Below are 17,693 nucleotides of genomic sequence, written 5' to 3'. Positions count from 1 at the left end.
CCTGTATTTGTGCGGGTTCTCTGCAAGTACTCCAGCTTCCTCCCACAGCCCAAAGACATGAAATTAGAGGGGTTAGGTTAACTGATAAATTGCCCTTCGGTGTGAACATGAGTGTGAATGGTTGTCTGTCTCTCTGTGTTAGGCCAGCAAATGACTGGCAACCTGTCCAGGGTGTACCCCGCCTCTCGCTCTATAATAGCTGGAATAGGCTCCAGTCCCCCGACAACCCTGACAAGGATAAGTGGAAGAGAACGGATAGATGGATGGATTATTATGTTCTTTGCATCCGCAGGTTAATCAAAACCTGCCAGTGTTTTGGTCAGACTGTAGATTTGAATTTACAACTTCTAAACTATGAAATCTACTACCATTGCATATGAGATCTGTGGCTATTGAAACTTTTAAAGAGTTTTTAGTATAGGCTTGCTTTTAAACTAGTGGATAATGTTGTTGTTTTAACACTTATATTATATTTTGTATTTGTTTGCTTGCTTTTCTTAAAAGGTGCTATTTAAATACATTTTATATACTTACTTACAAAGTAATGAAAAGAGTGCTGTAATCTTCCCGAGCACAAGAGGGCGCCTTTGAACGCTTTGATATATTTAAAGCGAAGCGGTTTTAATGATATCAAACGTTCGAACATAAACAGAACCAACAAGAGTAAAATTCACTCTGGAGAAGATGGTATTCTTTTCTTTAAAAATGACTATAGTACTAAAACCAGATTACTGTAACTTATTAGTCACTAATTGTTCCAGCGTTAATCCTATAAATAGACTTTTAGCCTACTTCTTATTCATGAACATATGAATATATGCTGAGCATACCTCTGTAGCTACCCTTACTCAAATTTTTAAAAGCAGGACTTAACATCAGGCAAATATTGCAACCTTCATTTACTGACTATAGACTGTTACTATTATACTCACATGTTACTTATTAATAAAGTGAACAAATCACTATTTAAATCCCGTTTCCGCCTAAATGTCCCTTTACTCTGTGAGGAATAAATCACACACACACAAGCGGGTAATAGAGAGTCCAGGCCTTTAACAAATGCTGTAAGCCCTTTAGTATGTACGATCCCCGGCCCTTCCTCCCCGGCTCGTCCCTCATCTCCTCCCGGTTAAAACGTGACACACTTCAGTGACAGGTCACGTGATGGCCGTAGCGTTGATCCGGAAGGAGGGAGGGATGGAGGGGAGCGGGTTGAGTAGCGGGAGGAAGGGAGAGTAGAAGGGGATTGAAAATGCGTCAGGTCAGCCAGAGAGCGCATGTAACAGAACGGAAGCCTGTGCGAGGAGGTTTCAAAATAAACATCAAGGAGCTTAAAGAGCGAAAAAAAAATCACCCATGGCTAAAAAATGAAACCAACAAAGAAATGATAAAAACTCTGCAGTTCATCTAATGGTCACTTGAGGCTGGTTCCAAAAGTCAGTCAGTCCCCAAACTCCAATATTAAAATGCCCAACCAAACAGTGTTAAAAGAGCACGTTTGCAGCCTGGTACCAAAAACTAAAAAAAAATACCTGGTAGCACGAAGCTATTATGGGTTTATTGGTTTACTGAATTGACTTAATCTATGTTCAGTAATTGTCAATAAAGAATCATTCTGTTCTTCTTCTTCAGACTGAAGAAAAAAGATCTTCTTCTGAAAATAAAGATCAAGTTATTTTCCATAGTGGACCAAATTAAATGACCAAATTTATGCTATAGAACCCAAAAAACTAAATAAAATCTACTTAAAAACATGTGTACTTAAAAAATAAAATAAAATGACTGGCAGTGGATAGATGCAAGGATCCCAAAAGTTACGCTTTGGTGGAAAATAGATGTTCTATTAGACACAATAAGATGGCTGATCAAATCATTTGACTAACTCATCTACCAGCCATGGCAGTTATTAGTGTTGAAAATATAACTTTAATCTTTACATTTCGACTTCATCCTCAGAATGTTATTTAGACTTTATCCTGAAAATAATATTTTGACTTTTAGATCGAAAGTTAGACTTTATTCTCAAAATGCAGAAGAGGATTAGGGCCAATATGCCAAAATGGCCAGGGTAGAATTTCGAGGAAAAAGGTCCTAGTGGTGATTTTCGACTACACTGAAACTTGTTTTTAGTTTGAAAATCACCACCGGAAGCTGCCCGAGGTAATGGCTATCTTGACTTTGCTTCAGTTCAGCTCGCCTGCATTCCTCCTCTCTCTAAACCCTGGCCGATAGAGACAGAGAAAGAAAGGAGGAGCAGGAGGGGGGCAGAAAACACAAATTATTATTCACAACCGTGTTGGATTTTTATGAAACCCGGAGTCGACTCATACGGGACACATCAAGCCACGAAAATTACTCCTGCCAGACGGCTCCTTCGGACGTACAATACCGAGAAAATGCGTATTTTTCTTTACTGAAAAGGGGACTGTGGCGTTGATGAGTCTGTGTAGGACAGCTATCGAAAAGCAGCTTTGGTGAAACAGCCTACAGCGTTTCCACAGCGGATATCTACTTTTTTTCTTTCTTTTTTTAAATGAGGATTTGCAAGATGGCTGATGACAGCTAGCCCTAACAAGGACAGAAACGCGACGTCCCCTTTAAGATCAGGAGGGTATATTTTTGTAATTTTTTTTGTAATTTTTTTTAGTTAAATATATAAATATGGCTGCTTCTAAAAATAATGACCATAGGTTATATTAGCAGCGACTGTCCTCGTGTGAAAGCGGAGTGGATGTAGTGTTTATCTGTACCTGTGCTATGGTAGAAAATGGTGAGGTGACGTCTGAGGTAATTTACGCGATTTAATCGAGATAAGGAAGTACATAAATATGTTGTTGGCTGAAGGCTGTAGGGGGGGAAATGGTACAAACCAAAGTAAAATAAAATAAAATGAAGGGCTCCACAGCTGAGAACTAGTAATCTTTGTGTGAGGAGATATTTGATAGATGTTTCTGGCTCTGCAACAGCAGCCCAACATTCCTGCGGATCCTAAAAACCCCTTTGTTTTGTGCGCAAGAGCTGGACTCGACTATTAAAACGATTAACTATGCAGTAAACAGCCTCGATGTGATGGCCCGGGTATGATTTCCTTTTTAATGAGATTATAAGGCCTTTGTTGTCGACTGAAAACTGGTAGAAAAGCTGCGGCCTTGTGTTCAGATATGCGAGCTGTGCCACATAGCAGGCGTTATTCATCAAATGGAAATGTCGCTTTTATGTCAAATTGAAGGGCTGGAGGTACCTGTGTTTTTCCATCTGACCTTTGAAACAGCTTTTTCTGCCTACTGCCAAACCATCGCTGGTTGTATGTATAATTAAATTGCTGGTAGAGGCTACTCGGATACTTATTTATGATTCAGCGGACAAAAGCATTGCGCTGCGTTGTGATTATAGAGGAAATCAAGCGTCCTTGAGATCCCGATAAAACAGGTTCAGCTATTTTCTCTCTCTCTCTCTCTCTCTGTAAAGCTTTCTGTGTGGGAATAGTAATCAGGGTGTGGGCTCCAGCAGTCCTTTCTCGTGCTTTTCATGTTTTCATGCATGGTTTGTTGGTCTGAATTGTCCACAGTCAGTCATAATCCGGCGTTTAAGTGGAAGAGAGCTGTGAAGGTAAGGGCAGAAAAGGATCAAGTGTCTATTCCCGTGCTACACAGAGATTGAGTCTCTCCCTCGTCGTACAGGTAATTGTGTAGATCTTAATTCTCTGTGCCTTGTTTGCATTTCGTGGTTTACCTGTAGCAGACAGGCTGTTGGCTTCCTGCAGCAGGCCTTTAAACAGACACACACAGAAGCTGTGAAGTGAAGGCAGGCCCAGTGCTTGTGTGTATGTGTGAGTGTGTGTGTGATTTAGGGGAAAGGAAAGCACCGTTTACTGTAATCTGCATAACGTCAGCCCCTGTTGCATGTGTTGAAATCACCAAGGTGTTGTCATTTTTGCCTGAAGCCTTCTCTGGTCAGGTTTCTGGAATTTTGCCTTCATGCTGCAGTAATAAGCAATACTCGTCATCTGTCAGGGAGACTCCTCTAATTTGGTCACAAAGGTCGGCCTACACAGACTGATCTTTCAGGGGCGGCATTGGGTCTGGTTTTATCTTCTTTCTGTTTTTTTCGCGAGACTCAGTTTGAGAGTGTCAGGTTTCCTGTGAGAGAGACAGAGGTCTGAAAGGAGTGGAAACCAGTGTATGCCTGCCTGCACCATGATGGCCTCTGACATGGCTGAGACATGGAGGAACTGTTTTGAGGAGGAGCTTATCTGCCCCATCTGCCTACACGTGTTCTCAGATCCCATCCAGCTGCCCTGCAAGCACAACTTCTGCCGGGGCTGCATCAGCGAGGCCTGGGCCAAAGACTCCTCGCTGGCTCGCTGCCCCGAGTGCAATCATGCTTACACCCAGAAGCCCAGCCTGGAGAAGAACCACAAACTATCCAACATAGTTGAGAAGTACAACGCCCTGAGCGTGGAGAAGGCCACCACACCGACACTGCAGTGCATTCTCTGCCGCCGGGGTCCTCCACTCCCCGCCGTGAAGGTCTGCCTGCGCTGCAACGCCCCGTGCTGCCAGTCACACGTCCAGACACACCTGCAGCAGCCGTGCTCAGCCCTCGGGCACCTGTTGGTGGAGGCGGAGGCGGTGAAGGCCTGGACCTGCCCCCAGCACGACGAGTACAGGCTGTACCACTGCGAGGCCGAGCAGACGGCTGTGTGTCAGTACTGCTGCTTCGCCCGTTGCCATCCCAGCCACGGCCACGCCGTCACTGATGTGGAGCTGCGACGCAATGACATCAGAGTAAGGGAAAACAAATACAGTGTGCTTACTTTAAACACTTGTTTTTTCCATTTCTTATATGTGCTCAAGTGACTCGAATAAGAACAGGGGAAAGAAAACTACTGACGTCTCGTACGTTACTCAGATTGGTTGATAAGATATTTAAAAGGAAACCAGTAGGAGTATTGAACCTGTGGCTTCAGAGTCATATGCAGCTCTTTCTGCCATCTCCAGTGGCTTCCTGTGGCCAGACCTAGATGATTGTAAACATAGAAATGAATAATAATTGCTTTATAACAGCCCCGATTCCTTCAGTTGACAATTTTTTTTTTTGTTTGTTTATTTGTTTTGTTGTGAGTAATGATAAAAGCAACTAATTTTTAGTATTTTAGTTCATAAATGCTGTAAGACTTTGAAGAAATGGTAATAGGTTAATTTATACTAAGTGGACATTATAAAGCTAGAATATATTTTGGGGTCAAAAATTACTGGAAAAAAGCACTTTTGCTAGTAAAATCTGCAGATTTCTGTATTTAACTATGATTTTTTTTTTTAAAAATCAGTGGTGTCACATTGGATCGTCTGTCGAATATTTTCTACATTTTGCTGATAGACTACAACAATTAATCAAAAAAATAATCAATAGTTTCAGCCCTACTTACTGCTCTCTGCTCATCAGAGATCAATAAGTGCTGGCTTTTATAGCAGCATCACACCATCCTGCAAGCTCATTTTTCATCCACTTTGTAGCTTTCAAGCAAACATCAGCAGAACAAAGAGCATATTTAATGCCTTCCCGTGCCACATTTAAGACCTAAAGTGGAGATTTCTGCTGCCACAATAAGTTGTTGATTGTTTACCTCGTTACACAATCCCGTCTTCAATAACAGAACACTTTCCCATTTTAAGAAATGGTTGCATTTCAAGTGTTTCAGGTCTATCTCGCATTTTTTCAGTGGTGATCCATTCCAGCCTCCGTTCTCATCTGCTGGAATGACAAACAATGTGGTCGAGAGTGGAACAATGAGGGGCCCTCAGAGGGCCTTATCTCCCCAGCACAGGTGCATCCGAGCTCAGGGATCGCCAGTTGTGTGCGGCAGGGGTGGGAGTAGAGACGAGGGGAAGGGGGATTAAAGTGATTCGTCACTTGATTCTGCGGTCTACTTGGGGTTTTTTATTAACCTCTTCCTTTCCTGAGGGGTTGGTGCTTACTGCAGCTCGTTCTAGCGGAGGCTGGGCGCGTTTCCTAGCCTCTGTTCTTTCTTTTGAAGGGGTGGTTGACAGGCGCGTCCAGTCAGAGTGAAAACCAATTCCATCTGACTCATTTAGTTCACCCAACACCCTGTTTAGGTGGCAACCATGTTATGGTTGGGCATTTTTCCTGCTGGTAATGCTATGACTCAGCTTTACGTATAGTAAATCAGTCACCTGTAGCGCACAAATGACTCTCAGGTGGGCTAAATTTAGAAGCTGTACTGTTAAAATCTGTCATATTTGTATTTTTAGTAAAATACACTATTGTGGCCTGATGTTTATTGACCTTTAATCTGTGTCAGTGACCTGAATATGTGAAGAAGGAAACGTCTTACAGGTTAAGAAAAAAACACACAAGCATTCTGTTTAGTTTCATTCGTGGGACCATGCACAAAAACATTAATCCTATAAGAGAAAAGATGCTTTGTACCAGATTTAGCTACAAGCCAATTTACATCCAAGGTTTCTGGGCAGCGACACAAAACATGGCGCTCATTACATGATGTTGGATGATGAAAAGGGTTAGCATGGGTTACCGACGAGAAACAAGATCTGTGGTTTAGATGGGCTTTAGACAAATTCATGGATGTGCAGCATAAAATACACAAGTGAATAACCCATCACACATGAATCTCTAAGGCCTCAGTCACACTGGTCTAGAGACCGGTCAGCAAACCAAAGGCAACCATATGAGGTTTGTTCCCCAACTGGTTGCCAGTTGGTTGGTGGTAGTTTTTAGGCGAATTAGGTAACAAAGAGGGTCCTGCAAGCAGATTGCCCCATTAGTCCATAGTTTCCATGGAGCACAGAGTGGTCTGCAAATATTTGCTGTTTACTCTCCAAGCTGTAGTAAAACAAAGGAAAACGGTAACCTAACGTTTCAGGTTTGTTTCACACTTTTTTTTTTTTTTTTTTAGTCGTACTACTGCTAGCTGTAAATGAACCAAGTAGATGCTAATTTGTCAGTGGTCCCACAGGTGTGATACTCTATTTAGAAATAGCTTCACTAATAATGGGTTAATAGATTGTCAGTCCATTAATCTACAAATTGCATGGAGTGTAAAATATACAGATAAGGTGAAAATACCCACATGGTGGTGGCTTCATATGCTTTATTTTCCTTAGCCAACAGTCCAGAACTACAGGGAAAACCAGTTTAAGTCTTTGAATTCACAAGAGATGGCTCAGCCATTCACCTGCCTTGGCATTTACAAGTACAGGGCTCCCGACACCCACTGCTTGTTGGCTCCTATAATTGTAGAAGGTTTTTTGGAAGGTTTGCATTCAAGCAAGACCTTCAGTAACAGATATGATACTAAATATATGAAGGAGCTGGGGTGAAGAAGGGTTGCAAAGCGGCTTGCAGATGCAGGGCTAAAGCAGCTTTAATAGAGCGTCTTATATGAGATTTACCACCTGGATGTGTAAAGGATATCAGCTGATGTGGGCTGGCATTTAGATTAGCTGATCTGCCAGGATTGGGGCTGAGTTTGATTGTAAGGCCTGCCGAAACTGGTCTTGTGCTCATGTTTTTTGGGCCCTCAAACACATTTTAGCCAGATCTAAACAAAAAGATCTCCAGTATAGTCAGAAAATTATTTTTCCTGCCAACTTTCTGTTGACCACATTTAATTTAATCAAATATAATTGCACATCTTTATTATATAAACGGTCAGAAATGTCTTGGCCCTTACTATAAATGAACAGTTCTGAGCCCGGAAAAAACCCTACAGTAAAAAAAATGCTGCACTAGGTTAGAAGTCAATTACAAACTCTCTTCTTGTTACACTGTAAAATGTCTCACTAGCCGCTTTAAAAATACAGCATCAACCAGACTTTAACCTCATTAAAAATTTATATTTTATGAAATAAAAGAGCAGAAGCTGTCTCTGAATAAATAGACCACGAGGTAAATTGTATCTCTTCTGGGTGGTTGACCATGTTTTTAAGATGATGCAAACAGGAAAAAAAAAATCTAATGTCACTGAGCTCATTCACAGCCCCAGTCCATAAATATTTTAGATATTTGTCTACATGTATTAACTACTAGCAGATCCTCCATGTTGAATGTGATTTAAGGCTTGCAGAGAGGAACCACCCCTCCCTTTCACACATACACACAACCCTACAGGCCCCACCCTGCTCTTCACCTCTGTCAGTCCCCCTCCAACAAATTCACCTCCCTAACACCATCCACCAGTCACTCCCGGTGAGGACCGACCTTCCCTCTGGCCCCGTTCTCCTGCTCTGGTGGTTCTGATGGAAAAGACACTGTGGTGAAATGACAACTAAAAAGCCCCCTCCCCTCTTCAATACCCCCTGTTTCCTCCCTCCCTTCCTCCCTGAGAGGTTCTCTGCAAAGCCTCAGCTTCTTCGACCCTGTTTTCCCCCCTCTGGCTTCTGCTCAGAGCCTAACTCAATCAGTCAGCACAACCAGGTCACCGTCCTGGATCTAACCATGCCAACTGTGTGTGAGTGTGTGTGTGTGTGTGTGTGTGTGTGAGAGAGGGAGAGAGAGATATCTAGGGCAGCAATTCCCAACCATGTGCTGCTGAGGCCCAGGAGTATGCAGGTTTTCATTCCTATCAGCCTCTACAGCAGCTGATCACTAATGATAAAAGCAGCTGCTGTTGGCTAGAATGACTGCGCAGTGACGATGATGATTGTGGTGGTTGTATGTGAATAAACCTTCAGCCTGAGGAAAAACAAATGATTAATGGCATGCCAAGCTAATGACAGACTCATCCTTTAATTAAGGCTGTCTGACTGTTGAATACTGAAAGTTATTCATGCTCACCAGAGGATGAATCCTAAGCATTATGGTGACCACCATGAGGTTTGCTAATCCGTGGGTGCATACACATTTTAGGTTGAATGTCATTCATTTGGTGATCATTTAATACCTTAAAGTCTCTTTAGACATGCTTTTATCCTAGTCCCGTCCCCAATTTGGTTGTATTTGTTATTTCTCTCTTTATGCTGTACCTCAAAGCATTTTTTTTATTAACCAGTCTTATATTAAACATATATTTGCTTATTTATTCATGGATGGCACTCACAAATGTATGAGCTAAGCACTATCATCCCAAATTGTTGTCTGATGAGCCTATCAGAAAATGAGATTATGTCTACAGATGTCATTTCCCAGTTATTCAAATTTTATTTTATTATTTTTTTAGGTTTAGAGATTGTGTCATAGTAAGTTGGTAGACAAAAAAAAGCAAAGTGATAATGTTAATCCCACTGAAAAAAGTTACAAAGTAATAAAGAATAAAGCCGGGGGGGAAGGGGGGGGGTATATATGCTGAAAATGGGTTACTTTAGGCTGTTGCCCAGTGGTTGCACGGCACAGTGCATAATACACTTTTTATGCATATCCATGACTTGTTCTTCCAATGAATTTTAAGTGATGTGTAACAGGTTCTAGATGCATAGCCCATTGCTACACATCATGATATCAGATATATAAGAACCTCCAGAGGCCTAAGATTTACCCCTGAGCCAGGGTTAGTTGCTCAACTCTTGATGGTAGGAGAATTTGAAGGACAACGTAACACAGACTCATTTAGTGTGTTACTGACGTCCATTGGTATCATTATTTGATTACACTGCTAAATTTAGTACTAATTAAAAAATGTTAGCTTATGGGGTGCAATGTGTGCAGGGTGGCAGCCAAGGGGCAGAGACCCTGGTGGACTGATCCCAGCTACCGAGTCTAGCGATTGGGACATGGAATGTCACCTGTCTGATGGGGAAGGAGCCTGAGCTAGTGCGTGAGGTTGAGAGGTATTGGCTAGCTATAGTCAGGGTCACCTCAACACATGGCTTGGGCTTTGAAAAAAATGGATTGTCGGGCAGTGGAGGGAATACTTTGAGGGCCTTATCCCACTGCCAGATCTTCCGTAGAGGAAGAAGAGTCTGGGGACAAGGGGGTGGAGTCACTGAGGCAGTTAAACAGGGCCCATGGGATGGATGAGGTTTGCCCCGAGTTCCTGATGGCTCTGGATGTTGTAGGGTTATCTTGGTTGACACGCTTCTACAATATTGCGTGGCAATCAGGGTTAGTGCGTCTGAATTGGCAGACTGGAGATGGTGGTTCCCATCTTGATGAAGGGGCAATAGAGGGTGTGCTCCAAATATAGGGGGATCACACTCCTCAGCCTCCCTGGTAAAGTCTATACCAGTGTGCTGGAAAGTAGAGTTTGTCAGAAAGTCAAACGTCAGATAAAGGTGGAACAATGCAGTTTTCGTACCGATCACGGAACAGTGGACCACCTCTTTACCCTCTCGAGAATACTTCAGGGTGCATGAGAGTTTGCCCAACCAGTCTACATGTGTCCAATTGGGTGGTCTCAGAATCTTATCTCTGCTTTTTGCAGATGACGTGGTTCTGTTGGCTTCATCCAGTGGTGGCCTCTAACTCACACTGGAGCAGTTTGCAGCTGAGTGTGAAGCAGCTGGACTGAGAATCAGCTCCTCAAAGTCTGAGGCCACGGTCCTCAGCTGATAAAGGGTGCAGTACCCACTCCATTTCTGCCCTAAGTGGAGGCGTTCAAGTATCTCGGGGTATTGTTCGTTAGTTACGTGAGCAAGAGCGCGACAGACGGATTGCTGCTGTGGCATGAGTCGTGTGAATGCTGTGCCAGTCCGTCGCGGTGAAGGAAGAGCTGAGTGTAAAAGCGAAGCTCCTGATCTACTGGTCAATCTGTACCCCTACCCGCACCTATGGTCGCCGAAAAGTGCCTGGCCTGTCTCATAGAGATGGGGTAAGAAGTTCAGCCATCCCGTAAGGGCTCTTAGTAGAGCCACTAGCCACATCGAAAGGACCTAGTTGAGGTGATTTGGCTGTCTGGTCAAAGGTACCTTTATTGTCCCCAATGGGAAATTGATTTGCAGCATATCCACACATTAAACAACACATACATTTAAAAACACAAAAAAGAAAATCTGACGAGGATCCGAGGTGTTCCGGGCATGTCCCACTGGGAGGAGGCCCCGGGGCAGACCAGGGACACACTAGAGAGATTATATCTCTCGGCTGGCCTGGGAATGGCTTGGTGTTCCCCAGGACAAGCTGGAGGAGGAGGGTGGTCTGGGATTCTCTGCTTAGGCTGCTGCCCCCACGACCCAGCCCCAGATAAGCGGAAGAAAATGGGTGGATGGCTTTTGGAGATGCACAGATCTATCAGCTTAAGCCCATATCATCCAATAGTATTTCGTTTACTGATTTCACAATCTGATGTTTTTTTGTTGTTTTACATCGGTTTTATGCTAATCTAAGCGATAACATGATAAACTCTTAATAAGACTCTTTGCACTGTGATGTTAGATGTGATAAAGGAAGATTTTTTTTTTTTTTTACATAATAAACAAAAAAAAAGAAAAACAATGGCATCAGCAAAACTAAACTGTTCAAAATTTCAAACATCGTATGTTCAAAATTTATATGTTGAACATCTTGGGCTAAAATTTTACAACTGGCGGATGCCACATTCATTGTTAAATCATTAAACTTTTTTCATCTGCTCTTTTATTTCTGATTTTTCTTTTATTCATAAAATGCTACTGCAAATGAATCTGTTTTTATTTTAGTACAGTTTTACACTGGATGCCCTTCCCAACACAATCCTCCCATTAATCAGAGGTTTGGGATCAGGACTAGAAAAGCACTAGCTTATGACCCCCTAAGGCAGGGGTGTCAAACTCCAGTCCTCGAGGGCCAGTATCCTGCTTGTTTTTGAGATATCCCTGCCCTACCTGCTGCTGATTACCTGGATCAGGTGTGCTTTTGCCAATAAGAAGCTACAAGGGCAGGCTAGTTGGAAAACAAGCAGGACAGTGGCCCTCAAGGCCTAGAGTTTGACACCTGTGCCCTAAAATTATGGTTTCAAATTGGGGATCTTTAATATGTAAGGGCAACGTGTCAACCACTACACTATGGAGCCAAAAGTGAAAATTTGCTGGTTAATCCTCCTTAAATATGAGTATTTGCAAATTTTGGTGGTTATTTGGGGGAAATCTTTGGCTTTATTCTCTTACTAGGTTGAACCACCTTGGGCAAGATTTAACCTATTTATGAATAATTTATAGACTTAAAAAAAATTCTACTATTGAAATTCATTTGATTTTACTTACACATTTTTAACACTAATGAGTAAAAGTTGCATGCACAAATGCATCGTGAACTATCGCCAGTAAGCAGGACAACATTTACCAACATTAATGCCATGTATTTATTTTTATTCAGAGATGGTGTGGTGAAAAGCTTAAACACTAGCAGTACTTTTATTTTCTCAGACAGAAAATGACTATTCAAAACAAGAACAGAAAAATGTCGGTCAAATTGCTCTTTTAAACACAGGTGTCAGCCCTGAATTTCACAAACCTGTGCCCCCCTGGTCACACAGTTCACTAAATGATCGACTTGCCAAACAATACACCTGCATAGGATAACTATTCTAGCATTGTCATTGCGAGCATGTTGGCATGTAGCTGAAACCGGCACTTAGCACACCTGACCAAGAAGCAAAAAGGGCTGTAGCCATGTCAGCGCCATCTTATCAATACGCTCCATTAAATGTTGAGTGAGGGTTATTTATATTTCCCATTAAATATTAGCAACACGAAGGGATCATCAAATCTGTGTCAATGGCATTCCCGCTATCCAAAATTTATGCAAAGGATTGTTGGTCTCGCACGGAGCCATTTATTCCTTCTTTTCTGTAAATTTTGGCCACAAGCTGAGCCGGATAAAACTCAGCTCGGCCTTTATTTCTTCACATGCCATCATCTTCATCATCATCATCCCAGAAAAAACAGACGCTGTTGCCACAACATTGCCATAGCTCGCAGAGCAGCCTCCTCTGTTTGAGTGTGTGTCTTTTAGAAAGAAAAGGCAGAATAGAGGAAGAGGAGTTGCACCAAGGGGAGAGCGAAGCTGCCGGAGCTTTTTCTGCCCATTTATCTATCTCTGCTCGCTGCCCCCGGCTCCCCCAACATTAGTCTTCACTCGCTAATGCAAACACAAAATAGCTGCTGGTTGCTATGACTGCATCCCCCTCCTTCCTCCCCCACAGGGATTGTGTGTTCGATGGAGACTAAATTAGCCCACTCCCGGATCCTAATATCTCAGGCTTGGGGAGGGGATGCTAGTAGCTGACCGAGGTCACAAGTTTCCAAGGCCACAAGGCGTTCTTTATTTATTTTCTGTCCTTCTCACCTCACAGCAAAACCTGTTAAGACAGCAAGAACGCGTGGAGGAGCGAGTGCAGGAGATTGAGGAACAGCTTTGCAAACTCGACTCAGACAAGTGTGTGGTGGAGGTATGTTTTTGCACGTCACTCCGTGGGCGCGTTTTCTCTTTTATGGCTCTATAAAATCTTTAGGAAATTTTGATTGGTGTGTGTGTGTGTGTGTGTTTATTTTACAGGACAGGGTATGTGAGCTGAAAGAGGAGGTGCGCCTGCAGTACCAGCGGATGCACCAGCTCCTGGAGGAGGATCTCGGTCGGACACTGGAGGCTCTGGATCGGGCTCAGGCTCGGTTTTGTCAGGAGAACGCAGCCCAGGTTTTAGCTCTCGGGGAGCAGCGCCACGAGGCCCAGAAGCTGCTGAGCTCCATCCAGACTGCCTTCGGGAAGGCAGAGGAGCTGAGCTTCATGAAAAACACCAAGCCTGTTAAAATCCTCACAGACAGGTGAGCAAACGGTCTTCATACAATGATTTTTATTTATTGAATTATTTTGGAGATGTTTCCAAGCAAACACCTTATCATGAACCCCGTCTCCTCGCACTTGTTGCAGATCTCAGGCATGTGTGGGCAGCAGTCTCCCTCCTTACAAAGTTGGGAATCTCAACTCTAAACTTTTCCTTTCTGAGATCTCAAAAAGAGAGAAGAGCTTGAAAAGAACACTTGAAGGTGAGAAAATGAAATACACCTGTTAGCTTTTAATGCAGGGCACGACCGTCATGGAAGTGTTTTTCTTTTAATTACCACTTACCTCTTCTCATTTCGCACTTTCTCTCTCTCGTCTCGTAGCTCCCCTCACCCCTCCCTCGACCTTCCTGCAGTCTGTTCCCGCCTATCCCAGCGGTCAGAGCTCTGGCTCTGGTGCAGAGAAACGGAAACATTCCACTGCTTTCCCAGAGGGAAATGGGAACGGCGGAAAAAATGCCGCACCGGGTTTCAAAGACTCGTCCTCCTCTTCCTCATCTTCTTCCTCGTCGTTAGCCAAACAGCCCTACCTGGGGTCCAGCTCTGCCTCTGGAGAAGGCCAGTCCACCAATCAGCAGGCTCTCGGACCCTGTGGCCCGCCTCACATCAGCGAGAGCGGCGGGACGGGAAGCGGGAGTGGCTCGTTAACTAATCACCATTCAGGCTCTGTATTCGGCTCCTCTCACTTCCCTCCTGGAGGCAGCAGTTCCTCGCACTCCTCCCAGCAGGCAGTGCTCCCTCAGTATGGCGGTCGCAAGATTCTGGTGTGCACGATGGATAACTGCTACTGCTCTGGAGTGCCCTCTGTGTCAGGCCACCGCAGCCACCCTCCGTACCCACGCTCGGGCTCTTTTCCCTGGGTCAGTGCCCAGGACTACCCCCCTCCTCCTGGCCTGGCTTCCGGAGGTCCGTCCATGCAGGGCTTGGCAGTGAGGGACTGGATAGACGCCTCACAGACACACAGACATGCAGATTTCTACGGGCTGTATGGGCAGCCCTCTACAAAGCACTACGTCACCAGTTAACAGAGCAAACACACACACACACAGATATAGAGACAGGCACCAAAATAGCACACCTTTACCGACTTACTAACGGGAATAAACACAATACGATTATACTATACACATATTAAAATAATTGTTTATATCTACACACATACGCACACACACATTCGGGGGCAGGGTTGATCTCTTTGTTTTTATTTTCTTCCTTTCTTTAATTTTGGTCCGTGTTTTCATGTAGTGTATTATACGTAAAATGCATAAACAGGCTGGTGAAACTCAGCTCAGCATTTTACACAGAAACAAGGAAGAGAAGCCTGAAGAGGAGACGAGGAGATGCATCTTTTTTTATTTATAGAGTAGGAGATGGATTGGTAGGAAATTAACTTTTAGTAGAGAATCTTCTCATGCTTCTTCAAGGCTTCTCACTGAGGCTAAAGGGAAAAGAGATTATACCGTGCAGTGTTGAGCTTTCCACGTTCAGCTCATGTTTCTCTGATATAATCACCCCTCCAGTTGTACTGAGGTCAATTGCCTTATGTTATTAGCAAACATATTTTTCTCCACATAGCTGACTTTGTTTGATAGATCCTTTAAAAAGGGACTGCGGTCCCTGCGTGTCCGTTTTATTTTTATTGTCATGGCACTTCTTCCTTTCTTTGCTGAGTTCAGGGATGGATCGTACAGCTTGAACACAAAAAGCTCTTCCATGGAACACCCACAATGCACTTGTGGACGCCTTGCTATGCCTGGACTACAGATGCTGACCCACAGAGGGACAATAGAGCAGCGTCTAAAGGGCCGGCTGACCCCAGCCCTCTGCATTTTTGAGAATTCGGCCCGCATCCTTAGCACTCCCTTCCTGCTGCCACAGGACAGAAAATATTACAGACTGTTTCCATTTAGTGATGAATGACTTTGTGTTATTTGGTACACTTGTACGTTTAACGCTTGCCTACAGAGACTCTACTATTTTAGAGAAAAGGGCAAGGCTGGGGAGACCAAACTAATCAGGCATCTGGACGATCTGATGATGCTGTAATTGTACTTCCTGCAGGGCAAAGATGTCACTTCCTCTCAATAAGCACACAAGCTCTTGGCTTCCTGTTTGCAGCTGAAAGCATGCAAGGAAGAGGTTTAGTTTTTTGTTTGTTTGTTTTTCTAAAAGCACTCAGAAGAAGAACAATGGGGGAAAAGAAACTGTATGCTGTTTTAAAATGAGTGTACGAAAGAAACGAAGGGTGGGAGGAACTTCTTTTTTTTTTTCATGAACTTTTTCTAAAAGACTGGACTGCAAGATGTAAGCAATGGTTCATCATCCTTAAAAGTAGCTGTTACAACAGCCACGATAAAGAGAGAGGAAAAAAAAAACCTAAAAGTATCTTTTTTTGTAAATATTTTGTGAAATGGAAAAATTACAGACGTGATTTGGAGAAAGGATCCAAATAAACAAGTTTAAACCAGTCTCTGCTGTCAACTGTGTATGTGCGAAACATCTCATGTTTAAAGGATAAGGTTGGTGATATTCTATATTTTTGTTACTGTAAATAAATCCCATAAAAAGACAAAAAACAGCTGTGTGTTAGTATTCAAATACGTTTCCACTTCCCCGTCATGTCCATACATAGCAGCAGCTTGTTTACTCCAACTAGAGATGTAAACAGGTAACAAATTTATGCATTAGTTTATTTAAAAACTCTTATTTTCAATCTGGCCGATATAAAAATTCAACAAAACTGTCGTGAAAGTGCTTTTGTACACTTGTAGAGGCAGTTAGGACGTTTTTCTATACTAACAGCTAGCTAAAGCGAGATTAATATAGCAAATGATTCACCTGCCCAGGGTTTACTAAACTTGCAAGAAATTGTTAGCACCTGCAATTAAATATATATAATATTTATTTTGGCTGGGAAAATGTTTGGATCTATTTATTTAAAGTTCATACTTAGATACATAGAAATACAGTATATGAAACAAAAACAGTCTGTTTTAATATCCAGACAATATTTGGTCTGACCACCTTTATTCTTCGACATAGTTTGAACTCTCTTAGGCAGCTTTCTTGTCATTTAAATATCCATCAGGAATCGTTCTCTAGGCTTCTTGAAGGGCATTCAAAGCTCTTCCTTGGATGTTGGCTGCTTGTGTTACGCACTCTGTCAAAATGATCCCGCACTGTTTCAGTAATGTTGACGTCCGGGGAGGTCAATCCATGACTGATTTTGTTCCGTTGTATGGCCTTCTATCCTAGCCTAGCATTGTATTTGGGATCATTGTGATGCTGAAAAATGAAGCTGTTGCTAATCAGATGCTTTCCAGTTGATATTGCATGTTGGATAAAAATCTGACTTCATACTGCCATTAATTTTTACAAGATCTCGAACACCACTGGTTGACATGCAGCTCCAAACCAGGACAGTGCCTTCACTGTATTTTACTGTAGGACCTCTCTCCTGAACTCTTCCGTACACATTGAAGACCTTTTGCTTTTCAGTTCTTGTGTAATTTGACACACTTCAGTCTGTTTCCCTTCCTTAAGAATGGCTTCTTGACAGCCACCCTTCCACTGACACCATTTCTGACAAGGCTTCATTGAGCAGTTGATGAAGGTGCAAATGCATTTCTTAGTTTCTGTGTCAACTTTGCTAAGTGTTAGGTAGCTTAACAAACAAAAAGCATTTTTTCTGAAAATGGTAAGGTACAAAGAAAAATTCTGAAAGCTCAGGGAGCCTTTCCTCAAGACCACTTTCAAAATTTGCACAACGGTCTGGGTCTTTGCATAGTTTTTCATCTTCCTCTCTGGTACACAGTAAAATCACACACTAGCTTTAGCTGAGCTTTCCCGAGACTAACGCCTTCATCCTTTTAAAAATCGTGGGGGGCAATTTCATAGCACTAAAGGGCTGCCATATTTAAGTTTGTACTACTTTAATTAAGGGTCCAGTTTACAGCGTAG

The 17,693-nt window shown here is 42.9% G+C and overlaps 1 protein-coding gene across 1 annotated transcript; it reads left to right on the top strand.

Moving 5' to 3' along the window:
- The first annotated feature begins 122 nt into the window (after window positions 1-122).
- Window positions 123-16,201, top strand: trim8b (tripartite motif containing 8b). The gene is made up of 6 exons (XM_040039399.1): window positions 123-135; window positions 3,436-4,787; window positions 13,247-13,342; window positions 13,450-13,715; window positions 13,822-13,937; window positions 14,058-16,201. The coding sequence occupies exons 2-6, from the start codon at window positions 4,182-4,184 to the stop codon at window positions 14,756-14,758; spliced, it is 1,785 nt and encodes a 594-aa protein (XP_039895333.1). The 5' UTR covers window positions 123-135; window positions 3,436-4,181; the 3' UTR covers window positions 14,759-16,201.
- Window positions 16,202-17,693: the final 1,492 nt, after the last annotated feature.

This window comes from Simochromis diagramma, unplaced genomic scaffold (genome assembly GCF_900408965.1).
Source record: "Simochromis diagramma unplaced genomic scaffold, fSimDia1.1 OVJJ01000402.1, whole genome shotgun sequence".
Classification (NCBI taxonomy): domain Eukaryota; kingdom Metazoa; phylum Chordata; class Actinopteri; order Cichliformes; family Cichlidae; genus Simochromis; species Simochromis diagramma.
This window is presented reverse-complemented; position numbering and strand designations above follow the sequence as displayed.